The sequence below is a fragment of the Rutidosis leptorrhynchoides genome, chromosome 2 (assembly GCF_046630445.1).
Source record: "Rutidosis leptorrhynchoides isolate AG116_Rl617_1_P2 chromosome 2, CSIRO_AGI_Rlap_v1, whole genome shotgun sequence".
NCBI lineage: Eukaryota > Viridiplantae > Streptophyta > Magnoliopsida > Asterales > Asteraceae > Rutidosis > Rutidosis leptorrhynchoides.
Window position 1 is genome coordinate 370,714,650 of NC_092334.1, and position 25,452 is coordinate 370,740,101.

The window sequence follows — 25,452 nt, forward strand, 5'->3', positions numbered from 1 at the left end:
CCGTTTCTGAAGCAGGATCCTACCCATGATCCGACCCAACAGCAACCCAATTAAATAGTTAACGTTGTTAGTCCTTTAGTTAATTGTTCCAGTTAAAGAGTTAACGGATGTTAAACTCCAGGGACTTCCAATGCAAAATTTTGAGAATATTTTCAGAATTTTCATTTTTAGCCCCTTAAGTTTAAGAAAGTTTCATTTTCAGCCCCTGAACTTTGGAAAAATTACACTTTTGGTCCCTAAAGTTTCATACTTTACATTTTTGGTCCCTCAAGTTTTGTGAATTTTTCAACCATGGTCCTTAAAGCTTGTAAGTGACTATGTTTTTCAACCATGGTCCTTTTATGCTTAAAGATTCAATAAAATAGCCATGAAATACAAGGAAGTTCAAGTTTATCTTTCCGGATTTGATTTAGTAACTCGATTTAACCCAGGAGCTTATGTGTTTGTCAACCAACAAAGTCAGTTATACCGATTGATGTGTGATTGAGATATGATCGAGATATGATCAAGAGATGATTTGAGATGTGATTGTATCGAGAAGCGTACGAGAAGGTGATTTGTGCCGGAAATACGAATTAAGCTACACGTTTAAGAATTTAGTGACTCACTGGGGTCTTGCATCATGATAATTCTGACCCGACTTTGGTTTGCACGAGAGAAGTACCAACGAGACATCATGAGCCTGTGAACCTTTACTGTTATGCGTTAAGTGATGTCACACGTATCTTAAATTCAGTCGTATAGGTTCGATTGATCTATACGAATGAAGATTTGAACTCGTGCGAAGCTACTTTAGATTTTTATTCGTGGGGTGTAATTATAAGAAGCACAATCAAAATTGACCTACTCAAGCGTTATCGATAGTGAGACAAAATTTACTATTTACTGAAGTATTGATACATAAAGTTTAGTGGATAACCTCCTTAGTCTGTTGAACTTATTTAGTAAGTGTTTATGTAAATCACTTGTGTTATATGAAGATTAGTGGGGCAGTCAGGAGCATCTGATTGTTTATGGGCCAACGACGTGTTTGTTTCCGCATCGTCCGTGTAAGATGAGTACACGAGACATGAGTGTTATGAAGTATTTATTGTGGGGTAATCAGAACCATCTGATTTGATATGGGCTGAAACGTTTTAAATTCCCAATTTCGAGAGTTCCATTTTGTGAAGGAACCTGGTTGTGGAAATTCCTCTGGATATAGAGCATGTTTGAGATGATTCCACTCTATCAAGGAAAGTGATGAGAGTGATGCGCAATCATGAGATACCAAATTGACGACGTGTGATGAATCAGATAAACTGTGGATCGAATTTCTCTGATATTTTTCCCATCACAGTAGGCAAGTCGTGATGAAGACGTTTATGCTTGATTAAAGAGTTGAGAGAATGGGATACATTGAACGCAGAGAAAGAAGATTCTACAGTCAAGATACTTTGAGTGTGTCTTTCCAGAGGAGTTTGTCAGAGATTGATCTCATTTCAGTCTTATGGGGAGTACTATTGCAATTGATTCTGTGGGTAAGTGCAAGTGGATTTAAAGTTTCTTCGAGAATATCAAATGGTAATTCGTAAGGCGGAATCTCAATGACCAAAAATCATTGAGATGCGAAGTTCTGTATTGCATGCATTCAAGAAGATCTTTAATGAAGCCTGAAGATTCAGAAGACCCGGTACCACTGCAGAGACTGACTGAAGATTGCAAGAGGTGTTTTCAACAACTTATCGACAGTAAGATTCGCCAGAAATGTCCAAGGGGGAGTTGTTAGTGCACGAAATGGAGTTGTCCATCGCTGTCGAACAACCTGAGAATGGTTTATGTCTACGTTGTTCACCTAGGGATGTATTGAACTAGAAAACTCATGTCACAGGAGCATATGTGACCAAACGTGTAATATAGGTCTGTCATGCGAGTGACTGAACTCACTCGTACGGGTGAAACTGTCATCCGTACGGTTGAGGGCTCAACCGTGCGTGTGAGCTGGCAGAAAGCAGACACTATAAATAGAGTTTTCCATGTTCATTGTCATTTGAGGTTTCCACCAAGAACACTTGAGTGTGTGTGAGGTGAGTGCTCATCCTCTTCATCTTCATGGTGAGGAGGATCCATGGTGGATTGATGCTCCAACCACCATGAAAATGACAAAGTGACTAGTACAATTCATGTAATCTTTATTGTAATTCGTTTATCATTATTATACATGTAATTGTGAATATAATCAGCTGATTATCACTGAGTTTGTTTGTGTTTGTTCATGTTCATCTTTGTTCATCTCATATTTATCACTTTTATGCTCAAATTGCTAATCGATGCTTGTTCCTTGATCAAATGGTCCTAGCAAATGATGCACGGGATCCAACAGTGTATATATGTGTGCATATATATATGTTTTTGGTCATAGGTTTATGTATGACACGGTATGTATCCACGTATATGGATGTATGCATGTATGTTTTTGCATGTATGTATGCTTAAGTAGGTATGTTTGTAAGTATGTATGTATGTGTATATGTATGTATATATGTGATATGAATGGACGTATGTATGTAAGCATATGTAGGTTTGTATGGTATGTATGTATGGTTGTATGTATGCTTAGATATGTGTATGTATGTACCTATGAAACCACCCAACCCGTCGTATTCCGGCCCATAATTTTTTTTCTTTTTCACGAAATAATATTTACCACATTTAGGTCCCAATCATGTTTCCCAAAAATATCTTCATTACAATAGTAAGTTTAATCGACATTAAAACATACATTACATAAGTTGAAATACAAAACAGGCATACAACCCAAGACCCGTTTAACATAACTAAAAGGTAAACCTTGACCCGACTATTTTAATTTCGACAAGACCGAGCATGGTGATTGGGAACGCTACCCAATCCTAATCAAAATTCTAAAGCACAATCTTCTAAAGCAACCAGAATAGCGCTAGTCCTCATGCTTACCCAAGCCGCCACCTTGCGAACCTATAAAAATGTAAACAACGAGAGGGTAAGCTAATGCTTAGTGAGTGAGAATATACTACATACATACATATGCATAAAATGGACACGCCACACAATAATCAAATAGCACATACCGGAGTTTGAGCATAAAGGCAAGCTAATCTAAGCATACCATACGAGTGCTATACAACAAGCTAATATTTCAACAATGTAAGTGCAACAACGATATGTACAACGCCATCTAGCTACACCCGGAGGGTTAGCTACATCACAACAATACGACAATATATATAAATATAACAATGTGTAAACCGCCCATGGTTAACCCCTTAACCCAATACCAAATGAAGATTGGCCGAAACTACATGAGCCTTAGTAAATTCGCACCACACGTGACTACTATCTTCAATACCATTACAACATCGAGGTTGGCCGAAACTACACGAGGCTTAGTGAATCCGCACCACACGTGACCACTACCTCAATAAGATGACCGAATATACACCCGTCATCGTGAATCCGCACCACACGTGATTCACTTCCCAAATCAAAACCCACGGTTCTGGGATTATAAAAATCCACATCATCGGGGTTACTCAATGTGACGACCCGGGAATTTCCGACAAAATTTAAACTTTATTCTTATATGATTTTGACGCAATAAGCAAAGTCTGTTAGGTTGAGTCTCAAATTTTGAAACTGTTTCATATGTTCATTTAACCTCGACCAGTTTCGACGATTCACGAATAATTAACTGTAAATAGATGTGTATACATAAATATTTGTAAAACATTTACAAAGTATTAAATATTATACTTTGAGTTTATTTATTTCAATATATAATTATCTACTGGATATTTAAAACAAAATTATATATATAGTAGTTTATATATATATATATATATATATATATATATATATATATATATATATATATATGATTTCTGAACATAATCATATTATAATATATTAAAATGTATAAATATTAATATTCAAGATATGTTATGATATAATACATATTATATAATTAAAAATATATAATGTTAATATATTAAATTTAATTACGAATTAAAATATAGTTGTCTTATTAAGACTAATATTATTATTACTACACTCATCAATATTAGTATTATTAATATTACTTTTATAATTATTATTACTATTATCATTAAAAATCACTATTAATATTATAGTTATCATTATTATTAATTATCCATTTTTGTTATTAATACTATCATTTTATTATTTCATTTTTCTGTAATTATTATTATTAGTATTATTATTTATTATTATTAATATCAAAAGTATTATTATTTACATATATTAATAATTAATATTAATTTGATAATTCTAGGAAGGGAATGAATCTGCTACATGTATCCATCATCCTGTAGACAATTTTGTTCTTGTCTAAAAAAATCGTTACATTACAGAATCAATTGTACAAATCAGGAATAGATTGACATCAACCTTTTTATTTTTTTTTCTTCTTCTTTCTATCCTTGTAAAATTTCCTGTCTCTAATCTTATTACTAAATCAATATCAAATTACTAATACAACAAAAATGAGTACAATTCTATTTCCAATCACGATCAAACTTTTCAATTTTTGTTTCTTGTCTATAAGAATCAAAGGATAACAGATAATAACAACAGACATTTACGAGTACAATTTGTTACATATCTCTGTCAATCTTTATTCTTTCAGTACTACAAACAATTGATCATTGGCATGGTGACAAATTCTGTTAGCAATCGACTTCATCTTTCTTTTGTTCTTGATTTCCTGATTAATACATGTCAATCACTATTATTATCATATATCTACATATACATACATATAGGAACACGAACCTTTCTCTTATCTTCTGTTCAAATGCCATCATCTTTATCAAATCTCCAACGCAATAATGATTGCTATATATATGTCTGTCCAACCCATTTAAGCACCACTTCAAAACCATTTAGGCTACCACTGCTACTAGTTACGAAATATTTCTGCTTCTTATTCGATCCTCAACTACAAGACACCACGTAACAACCATCTCTCCCTTTCTTATTCGATGAAATCACCACCCACATAAACTGAAAACTGTTGTATGCCACTGTTTCAATTGTTTTACACCACGAAAATTGTTTGCTACTCTTACTTGCTTTGTGTCTCTTTTTGAAAACCACTTTCACTTCCACCTCCCTTACAATTGTCACCCTTGACAACCATTAACCACCCTTACTGTTGCACCTTTTCTGTTTCAAACCAAGAACAATCACCACTCAAACCCACCTTCACGACACCACAACTACCATCGACTGCAGCTTCTGCTGTACCTTTTCTGTTTCTTTTCGATGTCCAAACAAATCAAAATCCACTTGTTTGGTTTCAAACCTTTAATCACCATCTTGTTTAAACTACCACCCTCTCCTCTCCCTTCTCTCTTTATATTTTCCTATTTTCTGTTTTGAGTTCACAATAATAATGAACAACCATCGATCAATTTTCTTATATGGTGACAAGATAAAAAAAAGGTGAGTGGTAAAGTTAATCATGAAAAAGACCCTCCATTATTTTTCGGTAAGCTGCTATAGCACGTTCCATTTCTTTTTTATGATTCGAACCCCACCCCACTAATTTTTGTCCAAGCTGCCGACAACCGTAAATAAATAAAACTTCAAAACCCCAGATATATATATCTTCTTATATAATTTGGACTCTGGATCTAGTTGTTGGGCACCGCATGATTTCAGTTTGGATAGAGATATAAATAAATTTTGGGGCTTACTTTATTGCTAAATGGGCTGTTTGGATATTACGGCCCATTTAAACTTGTAGACTTTTGATTAGGCTAGTTGTTACGCTGGGCCGAAGTCCACTTAATATTTCTGTTGGGCTGCCATGAACTAAGAAGGCTGTAAAAAAAATTCGATTGACATGCTGATTCTAATTCGAAAACGTTGTGATGATGACACGAAAATGATGAAGATGGTATTGGAGATAAGTTAATGATGATGGACTTCTATAGCTGCGTTTTTCTGTTCCTCGTTCTAATTCTTTTAAATTAATGATAAGTGATGATAATTAAAGATGATGATTATGATTTTATAATGATGAGAAAACATTTATGATATTAGATGATTAAGATTAAGATTAAGATATTAGTAATATGTCATTATAATGAGGATCCTTATGATGATGATTCATGGGTTTTGAAGAAAAGGAAAAACAGAAAATACGGTTATATAGAATTAATATAGGAATAAATCAGAATAATGGATTAGCTTGGATGTTTAAAGGCGTTATCGGGTTAGCAGGACGTCGCGGGTTCAAACCCGAACTTGGGCATTTTTTAAGGGATACTTCTTTGAGGTAGTTATTACTAATACTCTTATTATTATTATTTCATTATTATTATTATTGTTATTATTATTATTATTATTATTATTATTATTATTATTATCATAAAAAGATACAAGTTTTATTTATTTATTATTATTGATATTATTTTACCAAATAAATAGCTATATAAGAATATATTTAAAACATATCACATAACACATTAATATTTTCATAACAAATACTAATTATTTATCTAAAGTATATAAAATAAGTATAGTTAATTTAGTTATTAATGAAACATACAAGTTACTAACATAACAATTAATAATAAAACATAAACTTGTTCAATTACGATTATATGTTTTAATATATATATATATATATATATAAATATAATAATTGATATAGGTTCGTGAATCTGATGCCAACCCTGCATTGTTTAGTATCGTCGTATGCATATTTTTACTACAAAATATCGTATCTTGAGTTTCATTTGCGCCCTTTTTAAATGCTTTTGCAATATATATTTTTGGGACTGAGAATACATGCGCTGCTTTTATAAATGTTTTACGAAATAGACACAAGTAATTGAAACTACATTCTATGGTTGGATTATCGAATCGAATATCACCCTTTTTAGTCTGGTAATCTAAGAATTAGGGAACAGAAACTCTAATTGACGTGAATCCTAAAGATAGATCTATTGGGCCTAACAAACCCCATCCAGGTTACGGATGCTTTAGTACTTCGATTTTTCATGTCCGATGAGAGTCCCGGAATGATGGGGATATTCTAGATGCATTTGTGTTAATGTCGATTACCAGGTGTTCACCATATGAATGATTTTTAATTCGCAGGTTATGCGTATTATTTTGTACACGGGTTACGTGTGCGGGTATAATTGAAATCTTGTGGTCTATTAAAATTATGAAAATGATTGATTACGATAAACCTATGAACTCACCAACCTTTTGGTTGACACTTTAAAGCATGTTTATTCTCAGGTATGAAAGAAATCTTCCGCTGTGCATTTGCTCATTTTAAGGATATTACTTGGAGTCATTCATGGCATATAGAGGTCAGCACCTCGCGATGGGACCAAATGTTGATGACTTCATCCAGGTGGATTAGGACGGGGTATGACACTCAACCGCAACTCAAATACCAACCCTTCTCCATCGGGGTTATATACATTACAACTCAATACCAACCCTTCACCATCGGGGTTATATACATCACAACTCAATATCAACCCTTACCGGGGTTATATACATCACAACTCAATACCAACCCTTCGCCATCGGGGTTATATACATCACAAATCAATGCCAACCCTTCACCATCGGGGTTATATACATCACAACTCAATACCAACCCTTCGCCGTCGGGGTTGTATAATCCACATCACAAGTCCATGTGATAATGTACACACGAAGTGTGTACCTCGCCAAAGGTGGTCAACCAAAATGCACAACCGTGCCAATTGGACCTATTACACAAGTCCATCAAATCCACCTATATGTGAAGGGAGCTCAATAGCCGAGGATCACTTCACCCAACCCGCACCCATCATATACATACATATGCACATAATATATTGACACTCACCTCGAAATCTTGATGGATGCAAAACCAAAATCCGCAATCGTCAATGGAATGTACCTATTCCATTTATTACATGACAAACAACACAATTAGGGTGGATTTACAAACCAACCCAAATTGACACTTAGTGCAATTTCGACCCAAATGCACTTCCAAGTACAACACAATGCCCAATCTCGCCAATAATCACTAACTAGAGTGATAATGGTTCTAATAACGCCAATCATAAGTGTTAAACACCTATCTTGCCCAAAATGACACCTAACCCTAATTTTGACCCATTTCAAAATTAGTCAAACAAATGCATCCAATTGGGTTCCAATACCTCCAAAATCACTAAACTAAGTTATTACACCCAAAATCAAAGCCTAATCATGGCCAAAACGTCAACCAACCCAAACCCACCAAGTATCAAAAATAACTAGTCATCATAAACCCACTTCATCATCTAAATGGGTTTCACAACTAACAAGTTCAAAACCCTAACTTGAATATGAAATCATAAAGATGAAATTCGGAGTTAAGACTTAACAATACCACCAAAACATAGCCAAGAACGAGATGAACAACTTTAACACTCGAGCTTTGGTGAGAATCCAACTCCTTCTTCTCCAATCAAGCTCTCTCTCACTAAAATGGGTTTCTCACTCTAGGGTTTGAAGAAGGAGGTGAAGTGTGTGAAAAATGAGATAAGGATAAGCTTGGTATCAATTTTTATGTTCACAAACCGCCCATATAGTGAAAAGACCAAAACACCCCCAAAAACACCCTTAAAAACGAGCTGAAATACCAGGTCTGACCATGTGTCGCGTTTCGCGATAACCAGGACGCGACAACCATCACCAATACGCGACAGATTGGTCAGGTGAGGGGTTTTTGATGGCTTCGCGTTTCAAACAGGTCCATCGCATTCCGCGATGGTCCAAATCGCGACACACTGCACCCATACGCGATGGCTTGCCAGTCAAGTCCACTTTTCAACGTTTAATCAATTTGAAATGACCACGGTTGAAGTTAAACGTTCACAAAGTTTAAATACGCACCTTAGGACTCTGTATGATGCCACAAGCGTCATGTTTAGAAAAACAGGGTGTTACAACTTAGGTATGTTTCATGTAGATATGTTTATATACGGATGTATGTAGGTATGTATATAGGTCGATGTATCAAAAGGTGTGGGTGTGTGTGGGGGGTGTGTAGGGGTGTGTGTGTGTGTGTTTCTCACATCGTTAAGTGCATCCTGGGGCCGTTATGGCTGAGGACGACCTCCTTTGCTCTTGAGCTTGGTTGGTTTTCTTTTAGCTGTATTTCTTCGAAAATGTCTACCGTAAAGATGAATGAGTGGTGTTTGGTTTATTACGGGTGGTTGGCTCTTTGCTTTCGCAACAACTTCCACCTGGCATGCCTTTCGATTTCCGTTTACAAGGTCTTTTGACTCTATTTATTGAGGAAACAACAAATGTCGATTCAGTGGTGACTTGACTGTCGCTTAGAACCTAAATAGAATTTCAGGCAGACTTAAAAACCCATGAAAATTTGATTATACCATATTCCCATGGTATCTCATTTTTATTTTTATATTTTAATATCCTTCTTGTAATTTTTTTATTATTTATTTATTTATTTTTAGGCTGGAGGTCCTCACGGAAGCAATCTCTTCACCCTGGAGCAGAGAGAGGGATGACTTTCTCTTCCTGTGGGTGGAGAATTTTTTCTTGACTCGTGGTTAGAGAAATGACCTCTTTTCTACGCTAGAGTAAAGAAAAGATTGTCTACATCTCACCTCCCCCATACCTCACATGTGTGGGATTGAGTTTTGTTGTTGTTGTTGTATAAAAAAACCTTCTATTGACGTTTTAACACATAATTAATTAATGTGCATGTAAAATGTTTAGAGACAAGTAATCTCTTAAACAAACTATTTTTGCAGTTGGCATTCATTTGTGGCAGTTTGTGTTGGTCTGTGGCGACCAGTGTTATGATGTACGAGAGATACAGTCTTCGACGTTCTCCTATCGACTCGATGTGTTCGTTGGAAATGATTTAGTTCTAGCGGTACTTCATGTTCTTTTTGAGGTAGCTTTCATTGTTAGCCTTGTTTAATTTTTCACACTCTTTGTGGTTAGGTTTGTTATGCTAGCTTATGTTTTTTCGCATGTTGTTGTTGTTGACTAAGAGTACTCGGTGTCCATCCGTCGTTTTCGCCGTCGCCCAAAATCGACGCCGGGATCGACCGTCGGTCGACACCGGCCCGCCGTCGCCGCCACCGTCGATTTCCAGTGTCGCCACCAAGACGGTGGATTTTTGACCGTTGAAGCTTTTTTTAAAAAAATTAATCCAACTCTCTCTCTCTCTCTCTCTCTCTCTTCTTGTTAAATTTTGGTATTTTTAATCTAATTGGTTTTTTTTTTTTTTTTTTTGTTGCAGGCTGCTGCTGCACTAGCTAATGAAAGAAGGGAAATGAAGAAGAAGATAATTTAGGTTTTTTTTTTTTTAAAAAAATGGGCCTATTTTATTTTACATTGGGCTAACATTTTTATGTTGGGATAAACAATTTTTAATTCAATGTTTTATTTTAATTATAAATCATTTACATATTTTATTATTAATGAATAGTTTTTATATACTACTAGTTATTGCGTAGTATTAATAAAAAGTTGTCTTTTCACATTTAATAAAAAAATAATTAATAATAGAAAGGTATTGGAAAACAATTATTAAAATAAAGAAACATTTTAAAAATTAATTAAAAAAATAAAAAATGGACACTAAAATGGACACTGTGGACACCACCACCCATGACACAGTCAGTCAATTTCGGGGTCCATTTTCGACACTGAAAAATAGACACCGAAATGGACACGGACACCTTGTGCTCTAAGGCTAGTTATCTACTATATGTTTATTTATATTACTTTCTCAGTTTCATGTTGATTGTCTATTATTTCATTTTAAACTGTCATAACCTTAGAGTTCATTTTTATAGGTAAATAAAAAATAAAAGAATGTTCATCGATGTTGTTAACTTTTGCATATATGACAAAAAAATGTAAAAAGTAAATGATAAAATTATAAAATAGAGAAGAAATTACGAAGTAATGATCAGATCTATTAAAATGTGTATCTTCTCGAGATTATTTATATAAGAAGTAGGAGTATAGGAGTATAATAGTGAAATTACCCATGGAATCACGGGTTTAGTTTAAACGAAACACTTGAATGATATGTTTTAGGTATTAAGTGAATGTAAATGCTAAAGTTATTTAGTTTAATAACCCGTGAAACCACATAGTCCGACTAAGAAACTCGTGAGCTGAACATTTCATCAAACACCTAAAATGCATATTAAACAATCCACATCCAATCATAAGAGATAATATTGGTTGTTATTTTATTTTAAAAGTGTAAATTAAAATATAAATGTAGAATTGGTTTCGTTCTGCCTAACTTTTATACCTTCTCGGACTCAATTCAAAATAATTAATTTAAAATAATTTAAAATAATTTAATTTTAATAATTAAAATAATTATTAATAAGATTTGATAATAATAATAATAATTAATTAATAAAATTTAATTTTAATTCAAAATTATTTAGATTAATGACATCATCCATCATGTTTAGATTTTTTTCTTTTTCTTTTTGATTTTTTCTTAACAAAAGAATTACCCTATTAATGACATCATTATTGTAGCAATATAATAGAAACTATAGAAGATTATAAAAAAAAAAAAAAAAAAAAAAAAAAAATCCAATGCAAACTTTTTTTGCTTTTGAAAAGCAACGCAAAGACGAATAATTTCATCATCAAAGCTTTCAAAGCAATAGTGATGTCATATACCGCGTATGCATAACGCTGCAAGCCATCATGACGTCATCATATTTATCACGTCAACTACTTCATCTCTATCTCCTTCAAAAGACGACAAACAATTTTCTTAATTTACTAAAAAAACCCTTCCTATTTTTTCTACCAATCAACCTTTCCATTTCCTCACACCACATCTTTCAGCTTTCTTTCACTGTTCTTCGAAGCTTCCTTTAATACAATTTTCTTGTGTTTTGTTCTGTTATTACAGTTTCTTAATTTCAAACTTTACCTTTTTCCACATGGGTTTTGCTTATTGATTAATTATTTCTATCCGCTAAAAATACTGAAAGTGGTCAAATTTTTGGAGATTGAGGTATTGGTAATTCATTTTTTGGTCTGGGTATTACCTTAGATTTAATAAAGTTTGGATTTTTATATGGTATTTATCAAAATTTATCTTTTGAGTGTAAGCTTAGGGGATGTCTGGTTGCTTGATTTTACTTTCTGAAAATAGGCAGTAGTATCTATATTAGATCCATCCAAGTGTGTTTAAGATTATTTATAAGAATTTTCAATTTTATATTTAACCTCTAGTAGTTCTTGGTTTTCTTGTTTGTTTTTTACTGTACATAACAGAGTTTTCACAGTTGACTTTGACTTTTGATATTATGTAATACTCCTGCTAGGTTTGATTTGATCTAGCATATGTGCTTTACAGCTGAATTAGCCACAAAATTTCTTGCTTGTATATAGTTGTTTAATTGTGGTTTGGAGTCTTGTTCTTTGGCTATGGATGTTCCAAGATTTGACCTTTTTTGGTGAAAAGTCAAACCCCTATTTTGGTGTTCATTACAAGAATTTAACTTAAGACATGGCGTATTCATCCGAACCATCGTCCTCTATAAGCTTCACATCATCTTCTCACATATCAAATGGCTCAACTAACTACACCATACCCTCAACTTTGACCAATGAACCAAGGTCAAATCTTGAAATAATCAGCTTAAATAAACTTAGCTTAAGTTTAGAAAAACTCTTGGCTGATTCTGGTTCGGATTTAGAGTTAAATTACAACGACGCCGAAGTTGTTGTGGAGGGCATAAGTGTAGGTATTCATAGGTGTATTTTAGCCACTAGAAGTAAGTTTTTTAGTGATCTATTTAAGGGAAATAAAGGTTGTGTGGAGAATAATGGTAAACCTAAATACATCATGAGTGATTTGTTGCCATATGGTAATGTTGGATATGATGCTTTTATTGTATTTTTGAACTATATTTATACTGGAAAACTTAAATCGTTTCCCTCCGAAGTTTCAACTTGCGTTGACAGTGGGTGTCAGCATGATGCTTGTTGGCCTGCTATTAACTTTGCGGTCGAATTGACTTGTGCATCCTCTGTTTTTCAAGTTCCAGAGTTGGTAACGTTATGCCAGGTATGTTTTTTCATATGTAAATGTTTATGTTGACGTTTATAAGATACGGTTTAGTTTGGTTTAACGTTGAAAGTATGAACAGTTTAGACAACATGTCGAAACATGTTTATTTCGACAGTTTTGGCACTTGTTTATACCATATCTAATCCATTTGTTATGTAATCCAACCCAATTGACAATCTTTCACATAAAGAGGGTTTCAAGTTACATCCTTTTCTTGGAAATTTTGTGGGAAAAAAAATGATTGTTACTTTTATTATTAGTTGTTGGGAAATTACAGTCTCACTGATTCCCGCCACCCAGCCCAACAATAATAGTAAAGAAATAAGAACAATACACAACACGAGATTTAACGTGAAAACTCCAAAACAGGAGAAAAACCACCGGCCTCCCAAAGAGAGAAATACACTATATCACAAATTGTTACAATGATATAGACGACTCTCTTAAGCCAACTACACTCTCCAAAATATTTAACTAATACAACTCTCAAACAAGGGTAAGAAAGAAAGAAATAATCAAATACTTAAAGTGTATTGATTGGTGCAATTTGAAAGTGAGGCTTAACACTCCTTTTATAACCAAGTCACCTACCTCCAACTTTCTCCTCCCACCTATGTGGGATAACATCCTTCACCAAGTAACCATATCAATTTTTTTTTTATCAAAAAATAAAACCAACAAATCTCCACCTTTTTGATAGAAAAAGATAACCATACTTCAACATTATAAGGATAACCGATATAGATGCTTCCTCGACGACAACTTCAAGATCCTCATCTTCATGCCGATGACATTATCTCCCAAGAGACAAAACTTGCATCTTTACTGAACATTGTCTAAACCGACAATCATTGTCATCACAGACAATCATAACTCTTAACAAAAATTATCATACTCCACCATTAAGAGTATAGCACTTAGAATATCACATTCCAAGCATTTCACCTCGGCACATGTTGTTGAACAACCAGCTGAAACTTTACGGTGCAACTTCCCTGTTTGGCTTTCTCGAAAGTCCCATCAGCTACAACATCAGTTTCCACCACACAACCTGCATCAACACCAAACCAATGCCCATATGTAATTGTGGAACCGCTAACGAACATCCCTTTCCACGGTGGCGCGGACACACCATGAGGATGACGTGACTTCAGAGGAATTCGTCACTCTCCGTAACAACGGAGACAATGTTAGCGTCTTTGGAGCCATTTGCCGGGTTAGCTACACCTGGACAATTAACCCTTACATGCCCAGTCTTCCCGCACCTCCAGTATACCAGATTCTTTCCAGAGTTTCTCTTTCGCCTATCCGAACACAACACTATCGTATCTCCTGATGACGAGACCCCGTTACCTTCCAGTCTTTTCTCCTCGGATAGGAGCTTGCTAGTAACGTCTTCAAACTTTAGAGTTTTCTTCTCATACATCAAAATAGGTTTCATGTATTCATAAGACGATGATAAAGATAATATCAACCTCAAAGCTTTATCTTCATCATCCGTTTTAACTCCAATAGCTTCCAGTTCTGAAACAATACCGTTAAGAATACTTAGATGATCTGAAATCTTTGAACCCCCATCCATACGCAGAGTATGAAATTGTTCTTTAAGACACAACCGATTTGAGATGCCCTTGCCCTGGTACAACTGCTCTAGTTTAACCCAAAGCTCATTTGCCGTTGATAACCCGTGCACATTTGCAAGCACGTTCTTTGCAAGACGCAAAAGAATCGCACTTGCTGCCCTCAAATTCATATCATCCCATTCTTCTTCATCGAACTTACTGCTAGAATCACTGCCGGAACAAAGGTGGGTTTACCTTTCAATGCCTTGTGTAACCCAGACTGAATCAACACATCCTTGACTTGAACCTGCCATAAGCCAAAATTGATCATCCCATCAAATTTCTCTACATCAAACCTCATTGGACTGAACTTCGACATCGTATCCGTATCCTATAAACAACGCTTTCTCTGATTTTGCTCACGTTTCGAATAGCCAAATAATGTAGCAGGTAGCCAGGACCCTTTAAATCGGAAATCCACAACTCGCCACTAACAAATCCAACTATTACTACGAATCAGAAAAAATATTGTCTAACCAGATACCCTATACGATCAATAGAACTCGTTTCTGATGTGGACGATCCACTCCCGTGGCAACCACAGAGCATACTCCGACTCCTATAACCGAGACCCCTGTCAAACCTGACGCTCTGATACCAGTTGTTGGGAAATTACGGTCTCACTAATTCCCATCACCCAGCCCAACAATAATAGTAAAGAAATAAGAACAATACACAACACAAGATTTAACGTGAAAACTTCAAAACTGGAGAAAAACCACCGGCCCCCCAAAGAGAGAAATACACTATATCACAAATTGTTACAATGATATAGACGACTCTCTTAAGCCAACTACACTCTCCAAAATATTTAACTAATACAACTCTCAAACAAGGGTAAGAAAGAAAGAAATAATCAAATACTTAAAGTGTATTGATTGGTGCAATTTGAAAGTGAGGATTAACACTCCTTTTATAACCAAGTCACCTACCTCCAACTTTCTCCTCCCACCTATGTGATAACATCCTTCACCAAGTAACCATATCAATTTTTTTTTTTATCAAAAAATAAAACCAACAAGATGACCCATTACGGAGCGTCAAATTCAATTTTGACGGTGACATGGCATAGTCTGACGCCCTTAACGCCTGTTATGGCGCGTCAAATTTGACAATAAAGGGGCGTCAGTTTATCTTGTGACGTGAAAGTGATAATTTTGACACCTCATTTCCACTTTATCTTTTTTTCTCCCAAACTTCTAATCATATTTTACCAAATCATCCAAAACCTTTTTACACAAATTTGACACCCAAATTTGGCATATACCATAACACAACTTGAAATTTTGACATTGCCACGTCACAGTCAAAACTTTCTCTCCTTCCTAAAACACTAAATTTGACTCCACGTCATACTCAATGTAATGGGTGGTCTTAGGACTACACCGTATGTAACTATATATGTTACTTTTTAGTATAACTTTTGATTGATACCATTAAAGTAACTTAACTCTAAACAAGCTACATGATTGACAGCTAAAAATCATACTCAATGATGTGATGATTCTTGAGTTATTGTTTTTACAGCGACGTCTTCTCAACTTCGTGGATAAGGCTCTTGTCGAAGACATGATACCGATTCTTGTCATAGCCTTTCATTGTCAATTGGAAAACGTTTTATCTCGTTGTATCGACCGAATCGCACGGTCAAATCTTGACGCAATTTCCCTCGAGAAAGAGCTTCCGTTTGAAGTTGCCCAAAAAATCAAATCCCTTCGTAATAACTCCCAAGATGACGACGAACCGACAGTCGAATCCGAGGGCGAATTACGTGAGAAACGAATTAGGAGCATACACAAAGCTTTAGATTGTGACGATGTAGAACTTGTCAAAATGATATTAATGGAATCTGAAATTACATTGGATGAAGCATGCGCACTTCATTACGTTGTATCGTATTGTGATCAAGAAGTTGCTAAGGAGGTTCTTAATTTAAATATGGGGGACGTTAATCTTAGAAATTCACGAGGGTACACGGTGCTTCATGTTGCTGCGATGCGTAAGGAACCGTCGATTATTGTTTCGCTTTTGAATAAAGGAGCGTGTGCATCGGATACTACTTTTGATGGGCAAACTGCAGTTATTATTTGCAGAAGAAAAACGAGACTAAAGGATTATCATGGTAAAACCGAGCATGGAAAAGAAACAAAAAAAGATCGTTTATGCATCGATGTTTTGGAGCGAGAAGTTAAAAGGAATCCGATGATGGGAGATGTTTCTGTATGTTCGTCTGCGGTTTCTGAGGATTTGCATATGAAGTTACTCTACTTAGAAAACCGAGGTAAATTTCATAATGATACTTTTTTTTGGATATGATGATACTTTTTTTTTGTTTACCATGGGCTTATGATTTGTATGATGTTTGTGAATCGCAGTGGCGTTTGCACGACTATTGTTTCCTTCGGAAGCAAAACTAGCAATGGAAATTGCACATGCTGAATCGACCTCTGAGTTTCCTGGTCTGTTGGCATCAAAAGGATCAAACGGTAATTTAAGAGAGATGGATCTGAATGAGACACCGTTGGTACAAAACAAAAGAATGCTTTCAAGAATGGAAGCTCTTTCCAGGACTGGTACATCCTAAAACTCTCACTATGTACACTATGTTGGGAACTCAAACGGGTCGTTCGAGTCCGTCTTCAAGTGATTTATATATTCCTACATTTTACAACCTTCTAAATCTTGTTATTTGGATAATAAGTTGGTTACTACTCGTCTACATATAATTAATATATTTGTTTGGTACTGAAACAATGGTTGTAGAAGTTTAGGATTTTGAAGTAGTCTGATATGATTAAGGCCAAGTCAGTCAAAGTAGCTGGTCAACGGGTCAAAATCAGTCAAAAGTCAGATTTTTTCGGTCAAGTTGGTCAAAAATGTCAAAGTTGGTCGTTTAGTTGGTACAAGGTCCGGACCGCATAGTCCCCAACTTCTTACAACCTTGATTAACACATCAACTATCTTTTGCACGGGGCTTTTTGGAGCTTTTAGGACCTTTTAGTTTCTAGCTTTTATGAAAAAGCTCCTATCTAATAAAAAGTTTCGTTTGGTTAATAGAGCTTAAAGCTTTTAGACGGCGGAAAAGCTAAAAGCTAATAGAAGTAGTGTTTGATCAAAAAGCTCTTAGCTTTTTGTTATTCTACTCTTTATTCTAATAGTTTCAGCTACTCTAAAAGCTCTTAGCTTTTTGTTATTCTACTCTTTATTCTAATAGTTTCAGCTACTCTAACAAACACCTAAATACATATATAAAAGCTAACAACTATCAGCTACAAGCTATTAGTTAACAGCTACAAAGCTAGTTTTGCCAAACATACCCTTTGACCTGTTAAGCTGTTTGCCATCATTCTTCACATCCTATATGCTTCTAATGAATACAGATCATTCATTTATAATATATGTGATTATTATTATCATTATCATTTTTTTTATTCTTTTGCTGCCAAATTTTATCATTTTTTGTTTTATGTAAATGCAGTGGAGATGGGTAGACGTTATTTCCCTCATTGTTCGGAGGTCCTGGATAAGTTCATGGAGGATGATCTACAAGATCTGTATGACCTCGAGAATGGTACCCCTGAAGAACAACAACTTAAAAAGACTCGATTTGTGGAGCTCAAAGAAGATGTTCAACGAGCCTTCACTAAAGATAAGGCCGAGCTTCAAAGTAATCTACCTTCATCAATCTACTCCCCAACTAAAAGGAACAACGGGGCAAAGAATAAAGCCCGCAAATTATCATAAAACATGTATGTTATATATATTTTTTCCACATGCTTTTAGCGAGCTCATAATCTAAAAATTAAACCTGTGTACGAAGATGTTATATATGGTGCCGAATGTTATTTTAGAGTTTACCAGTTGCAAAATTTTTTTATGCTAAAACCATGCTTTCAGATTTGTAGCTTGGATTTTAAAACTATGTCAGGTTTTTGGTTCATCTGATGTTAAGGTGAATGCTATTGGTAATTGTGTGTGCATTTTTTTTTTTTTTTTTTTTTTTATTATGTGAATATATGCTAGTTTTTGTAAATTATCAAGAAGGTTGCACAAAGGTGAATCTGTATAATATCTTTCGATGGCAAAACATATTTCAACCCAGACTGCGATATTCGATGGCATACAGACATGTTGATATGGATTACTTCGTGATCGTTTTTAAACCCTACAAGATTTAAAACTGAGACCTCTTGCAAATATTTTAGAGTCAACCACGTGCATCAAGTTAATTTAATTGATAATATTTTCATAATGGTGCATTTTGGGAATTCACATCTTGACCAATTCAATTCAAATAACCAATAATTAAAACCATAAAAAAATAATACTAGTTGTAATATACTATCACTCGATTTTGAGTAAATTCAAAGAAATCTATTATCTATACATGTTAAGTATGTCAACGTTTATTATGTAGTTGACATTTAAGTTTAAAGCTCAACTAGTTTCATAGATCCGGTAATCTAAACTAACTACCATGGCTATTATCTCTGAATTACAAGAACAAGAAGCATCATTATATGATGTTTTCTTGAGTTTCAGGGGTAAGGATACTCGCCTCACTTTTATCGATCATCTTTATCGAGCTTTAATAAATGAAAACATATGTACTTTTCTTGATGAGGATGATGTTGAAACTGGGGAAGATTTGAAATTGGAGCTTGTGAGTACTATAAAAAGCGCTCGAGCTTCGATAATTGTGTTGTCTAAGAACTTTGCATCTTCGACGTGGTGTTTGGATGAGCTCGTGATGATACTTGAACAAAAAAGGGTCTCTAATCATATCGTTCTGCCGATATTCTACCATGTTGATCCGAGCCATATCAGGAAACAAGAAGGTAGTTTTGGAGATGCTATGGCTAGATATAAAGAGATGATTGACGTAGAAATAGACGACGTAAAGAAAACTCAACGTGTTCGTAGGTTGGAGTTGTGGACGAATGCGCTTACCGAAGTTGCTGATCTGAAAGGAATGGTAGCAAATGGCCGGTAAAATCTTTTAACTTTTATTTTCATAGAACTCTTTTCTCATTTTGTAAATCTCAAGGATTTTTGTAACGATAACTCTTTTAGGACTGTCGTTAACGTACGTATAAGTGTATTCTACATAGCAGTTAATATTGACTTGGTGATAGTTATTCAAATGTTCAATACAGTTATGCACTTAAACAACAGCCCTAACCCTAAGAGCCGTTGTTAAAAAAATCATACTTTCATTGAAAACAATATGAATGATGATGAAAGTTTTCCTTTTCCTAATTATAAAACGAATAGAAATCTATGAAATGTTATTATGTTAATGACTCTTGGCTCAAAGGCAAAACAATGTTAACTATAACCTTGTGTTGTAGTGGTAGTAGCATGACATTTTTTGTTAGAGGTCCGGAGTTCGACTCCCGGCGACTACAACATTGCAATTTGCACACAAGGTTATTCTCTGACATTGAAATCCACCAAAGGTCGCCTTTCGACCATTGCGTTGCGGGGGCAACGGGGAGGGAGGTTTATGCAACTGCTGGAGAAGATCACGTGGGTGGTTTAGTCCCCTGGGTGAAACTGTCGTTCAAAAAAAAAAAGAACAATGCTTATTGATAGTGCATCTCCAACAAATTAACTTTTAGTTATAGAACATCCCCAACAAATCAACTTTTAGCTAATTTATGTGATACATTAAATTCCATAACTTACTTTTGACATGAAAAACGTATTTGCTTCTACGGAAAACATTTTTGGGCGGTTTTGTTTTAATGTAATCCGAATCATTTTCAGAAAAGAGACGGTGTTTATTGAAGAAATTGTCAAGGATATCAACAGTAGATTGGGTTTACCTTTGCAGAGTAAGCTTCCACACTTAATAGGGATGGATTCTTCCATTGACACCATCAGTTCTTGGTTAAAAGAAGAATCTGCAGATGATACTACTGCTGACTTCCTCACAATTTGGGGAATGGCTGGGATCGGAAAAACGTCTTTAGCAGAGTATATGTATAAGTTGCACTATCATGAGTTCGAAAGAAGTAGCTTTCTTGAAAGTATAGAAAGAAAATATTCAGAACATTCAAGTAATGCATTGATTGATTTACAAAAACAACTACTTGGTGACATACTAAAGAAAAGTATGACCGAATTAGTTGATGTTAATGCGTACATTGGCAAAATAGAGAAAGCATTAATCAATAAAAAAACGCTTGTGGTTCTTGATGGTGTTGATAACTTTGAGCAGTTAAATATGTTGATCGGAACAAAAGGTTTCCACCCTGGAAGCAAGATCATCGTAACTACAAAAGATGGGTCGGTAACAGAAAAGTGTGCATTGTTCCGCACAACGTTTGCACCCAAACATAAGAAACATAATCTTTCGGGTTTAAGTCACCTTGAATCTTTAAGACTTTTAAATTGGCATGCGTTTGGTGCCGATACCCCGAAGAAAGGTTACGAAGAAGAAGCAATGAGAATAGTGAAGTATTGTGGAGGACATCCGTTGGCTCTTAAAGTATTAGGTTCTTCTTTAATCAATGAAGATGTAGATACATGGAGGGATACATTTGAGATGTTGGAGACGCGAGAATTCTATACGAACAATATACAAAAGGTTTTGCAAATAAGTTTTGATTCATTGCCGTCGTTAAATTGTCAAGAATTGTTTAAGCATATTGCGTGTTTTTTCGTTGGGGAAGACAGAGTAGTGACGGAAACAATTTTGAAGGAATGTGGTATTCGTGCATCGTATGGGATCACAAAACTCATTGATAGATGTCTTCTAACGGTTGGAATGAAAAACGAGTTACAGATGCATCAGTTGGTTCAAGAGATGGGTAGAGATTTAGTTCGTCAGGAATCTCCTAATAAGCCATGGAAGCGTAGTCGATTATGGAATCACGACGAGAGCCTTAAATTGTTGCAAGAAAACATGGTAATACAACATAATCTTCTGTTTTATTTTTTACAATTTTTATTTCTTCTTTAATTCTTCTTTTTCTTCCTATCTGTACACCACTAAAATGATCGGTACACAACTAAGCATGCAATATATTGTTGTATTGTACAACCCTCTAAAGCAATTATAATGGTGTATGGATACATTTTGGTGGTGTACATATCACTTTTTATTTATTCTATCAACATTTTGTTGGCATGTCATCTTAAACCAGGGTACATCTAAAGTACAAGGTCTTGTCCTTGACATGAACATGTTGAAGAAAGAGCCATTGAGTAATGAGACTACGCAGAAGTTTCAAAGGGTTCTCAACAAGATTTTCAGAGCGATTCTATTCATTCTAAGTGTTTTTACTCGGTTTTTCCCAGCACTTTCATCGCCTCGTTGCACAAGTATAGAATTGAGAACAGATGCATTTAAGAAAATGGATAAACTGAATCTACTCCAACTCAATCATGTAAAACTTAAGGGCTCCTACAAGAATTTTCCGGAAGGATTAAGATGGTTGTGCATGCATGGATTTCGACTAAAGTATATACCTTTAGATCTACCAGTAGACAATTTGGTTTCTCTTGACATGTCTTATAGTGAGCTAAAACAACTGTGGCACACACCCAAGGTATTCAATTCAAATATTTTACTTATTCCTATACAATACAGCTAAGGGTGCGTTTGATTGTCTTTTAATTGAATGATTCAATATTGAATGAACTGATCAGTGTGTTTGTTACTTACACCTGAATGACAAATGCTGTTGAACTGTTCAATAATTTAAGTTGAACCATCTTTAATTGAAATATTTTCTTAACCATTCAACACCTCTGTTTCTTAATATCTACCTTATATTATATTCAGGACACCTATTAAACAGGTATATTCTATTATTTATTCATTTGAAATTGTTTAAAGGTTCATTTTAAATCGTTTATATAGTTAATTCAAAATGTTATCATACATGTTATTGACGTTCAAAACTAAGTTCATTCAGAACCTTTGAATCATTTTCATTTTGAACCATTCGTCAATTAGCCATTATGTTTATCAAACGCAGCATAGGATAGATTAATAGACTAATTGATTCATATTGTAACAGCTGCTTAGGTGTTTGAAGTTTCTTAATCTAAGTTACTGTAAGTTTGTCAAGATTGGTGGCTTCTTAGAATTACCATCACTTGAGAGCATTATATTAGCAGGGTGCACAAGTTTGATTGAGATTTGTGAATCAATTGGTGGATGTGATAGGCTTGTTCTTCTTGATTTGAGCAATTGCAATAAGCTAAAAAGGCTTCCAAGCAGCATAAGCAAATTAAACAAGGTTAAGTCTCTATTAATAAAGGGTTGTAGTGCTTTTAATGAAGAGGGGAACGATAAGGAGTCACGTGAAGTACTAGAACCAAATGCAACTGCATCTTCTTTAACAACATTTATACCTAAAAATCCAAAATCATTTTTGGTTTCTTTGCCACAATCGCTTGTATTGTTGTCGCTTGAAGATAATAATTTGATTAATGAATCTTTTCCTGTGGAATTCAGTAGCATGGCAATGTTGAAGACATTGCATTTAGATGGTAATTTGATTGAATCTGTACCCGATTGTATTAGAAGGCTAAGCAGGCTTGAGTTACTCTGTGTTAATAGATGTTTTATGTTGAAGTCAATATTGTGCACTCCAATTACAATGACCGTTTTGTGTGCTGAAAACTGTCAAACACTCGAAAAAATAGTATTGCATCCCCAGAGGTTGAGACTTCCAATTATGAGTTACCAATATTCGAAATCATTGAAAGAAATTGAGGGCATGGTCAAACTACAAGATTTAAAATTAGTTGATGAGAAGATATTATGTCGCTTGGGATGGACATATTTACAGGACATTAAAGATCAAGAGGTTACTATAACGGTTTCTGCAAGCCCCAATGATGTTAAAAAACTTCCGGTCCAGGTATTATTTGTGTAGATGTGTTATTTGGAATATAATACTAATGGTTTAATACTAATGTAATGTAAATGTAAATTTCATGTGCAGATGTGTTATGAATTTGGAATATTCAGCACGTATTATGTGGGGAATGAACTTCCAAATTGGTACGAGTTTAGAAGCAATGGATCATCGATGTCATTTATCATCGCTACATCAAATAATAAATTAATACGTGGTTTAAATATAAGTTCTGTGCATACATTTCAAGGAACAGGTAGGGAGAATAATTTAGGAATAAGAATAATGAATATAACAAAAAACCGCACCTGGATATATACTAGTTATATAATTGTTGTCGAAGAAGTTGGCCAAGATATAGTATGGCTAAGCCATTGAATGTTTACTAACAATGAGTTTGAAGATGGTGATGAAGTTTTTGTTACTGTATTAGAAGACGAGATAGATGGTCTAGTGGTAAAGGAGTGTGCGATCCATCTTATTTACGATGATGATGATGATAATGAAGAAGATGCTTTAGCGTATTATAAGTCATGGAAACACATAATTGGCGGAGATCTCGATTATTATTTATTAACTTCAGGAGAATACTTCATGTTCCATATTCGCTCTATTTCAAGGCAGTATTTCCTTATACCTGCATTTAATGATCTATTTCGAGAAAATAAAGTGTTGGCAAGATTTCTAGGTTACAAGCCCCAATATTGTCGTATGCCACTACTTCGTTAGTATCACTACATGTCATATTTGGTCTGGTACAACTAATTTTTTTACTTTTGAAAGTCAAAGTAAGACAAGCTGTATTTGCATATTATTGATTTCCATTACATTGTAATAATGTATTGTATTGTGAAAATGTAATTGATTGACAAATTCACATTAACAGATAAGTATTTCCGGTTCAATTTATGTGTTGATCTTATGCGACACTGACTAAGGCAGTAATCGATAAAGTGTTGTGCAACACTTTTAGGCATTACGGGACTTTGAATGAATCTTTTACATATTACATTTACAAGTTTTGCATTGACTAATGCATTAAGGGACTTGGTTAGTTAAGGTAGTCATCAACTTTTTAAATGTTCCACTCTTACATTTACTTTTATTAGAGATGTAATTGCGTGCGGATGACGGTGTAACTTATCCTGGTAACTGAACATGTCACATGGTAAGTATGGTACGACGAAGAATTACATGAACCTTTTGATGAAAATTATTAACCTTGCTCTATGTGACCTTTATAATATTTATGTCTTAGATTATTGGAGTATGGATGTGAAGATACTTAATTAAGCAGAAATTAACCTTTCCAAGAGTTTAGAAATGGAAAAGTATGGCTGTCTAATTTAACAATTTTACACAGATAGTCCTTGTGTTTTACTCTATTTTTCACATGCAGTCCCTAAGCTTTTAATATTGCATTGGTAGTCCTTTAAATTTTAATTTTTTCCAGTTGTAATCCCTCCATCAATTGACCGTTAAATTTCTCCATTGACTCCCCTCACATGCTATGCACATGAGTGTATTTTCGTCATTTCAACTATACTTCATCATCTACATCCCTTTCATCTCCATCACTGTCGAACTCTTTCACTGCCATGTAATCAAAATCAAAATCTAACCAAAAACAAACAAAAAACTATCACCAATTTAATCAACAATTTAATCTAAATTCTAGTAGCTGTAAAATGTTCCTTTAATATAAAGTGCAATAAACCGGCCTGTAGGTTTATAATTATACATGACCAAATAACTAAAACTAAAAAAATTAAGAAATACAACAGAGTTCGCACCAGTTAACGATCAATTCGAC

General features: G+C 34.6%; 1 protein-coding gene and 1 pseudogene across 1 annotated transcript; both read left to right on the forward strand.

Annotated features, from left to right (window-relative positions):
* The first annotated feature begins 11,975 nt into the window (after nt 1–11,975).
* On the forward strand, nt 11,976–18,615 carry LOC139894455 (BTB/POZ domain and ankyrin repeat-containing protein NPR1-like). Its single transcript, XM_071877766.1, has 4 exons — nt 11,976–13,138; nt 16,291–17,044; nt 17,139–17,336; nt 18,242–18,615. The coding sequence occupies exons 1-4, from the start codon at nt 12,578–12,580 to the stop codon at nt 18,505–18,507; spliced, it is 1,779 nt and encodes a 592-aa protein (XP_071733867.1). The 5' UTR covers nt 11,976–12,577; the 3' UTR covers nt 18,508–18,615.
* A 625-nt stretch (nt 18,616–19,240) lies between these two features.
* Nucleotides 19,241–24,368, forward strand: LOC139888984 (disease resistance protein RML1A-like; annotated as a pseudogene).
* The last annotated feature ends 1,084 nt before the right edge of the window (nt 24,369–25,452 follow it).

What these genes read in the sequence shown, in the direction of transcription:
- LOC139894455 (XM_071877766.1), top strand. Translation starts at nt 12,578, where the DNA reads ATGGCGTATTCATCCGAACCATCGTCCTCTATAAGCTTCACATCATCT. An exon ending in AGTTGGTAACGTTATGCCAG is followed by an intron (nt 13,139 to 16,290) that starts GTATGTTTTTTC and finishes TTGTTTTTACAG; the next exon opens with CGACGTCTTCTCAACTTCGT. An exon ending in GGAAGCTCTTTCCAGGACTG is followed by an intron (nt 17,337 to 18,241) that starts GTACATCCTAAA and finishes ATGTAAATGCAG; the next exon opens with TGGAGATGGGTAGACGTTAT.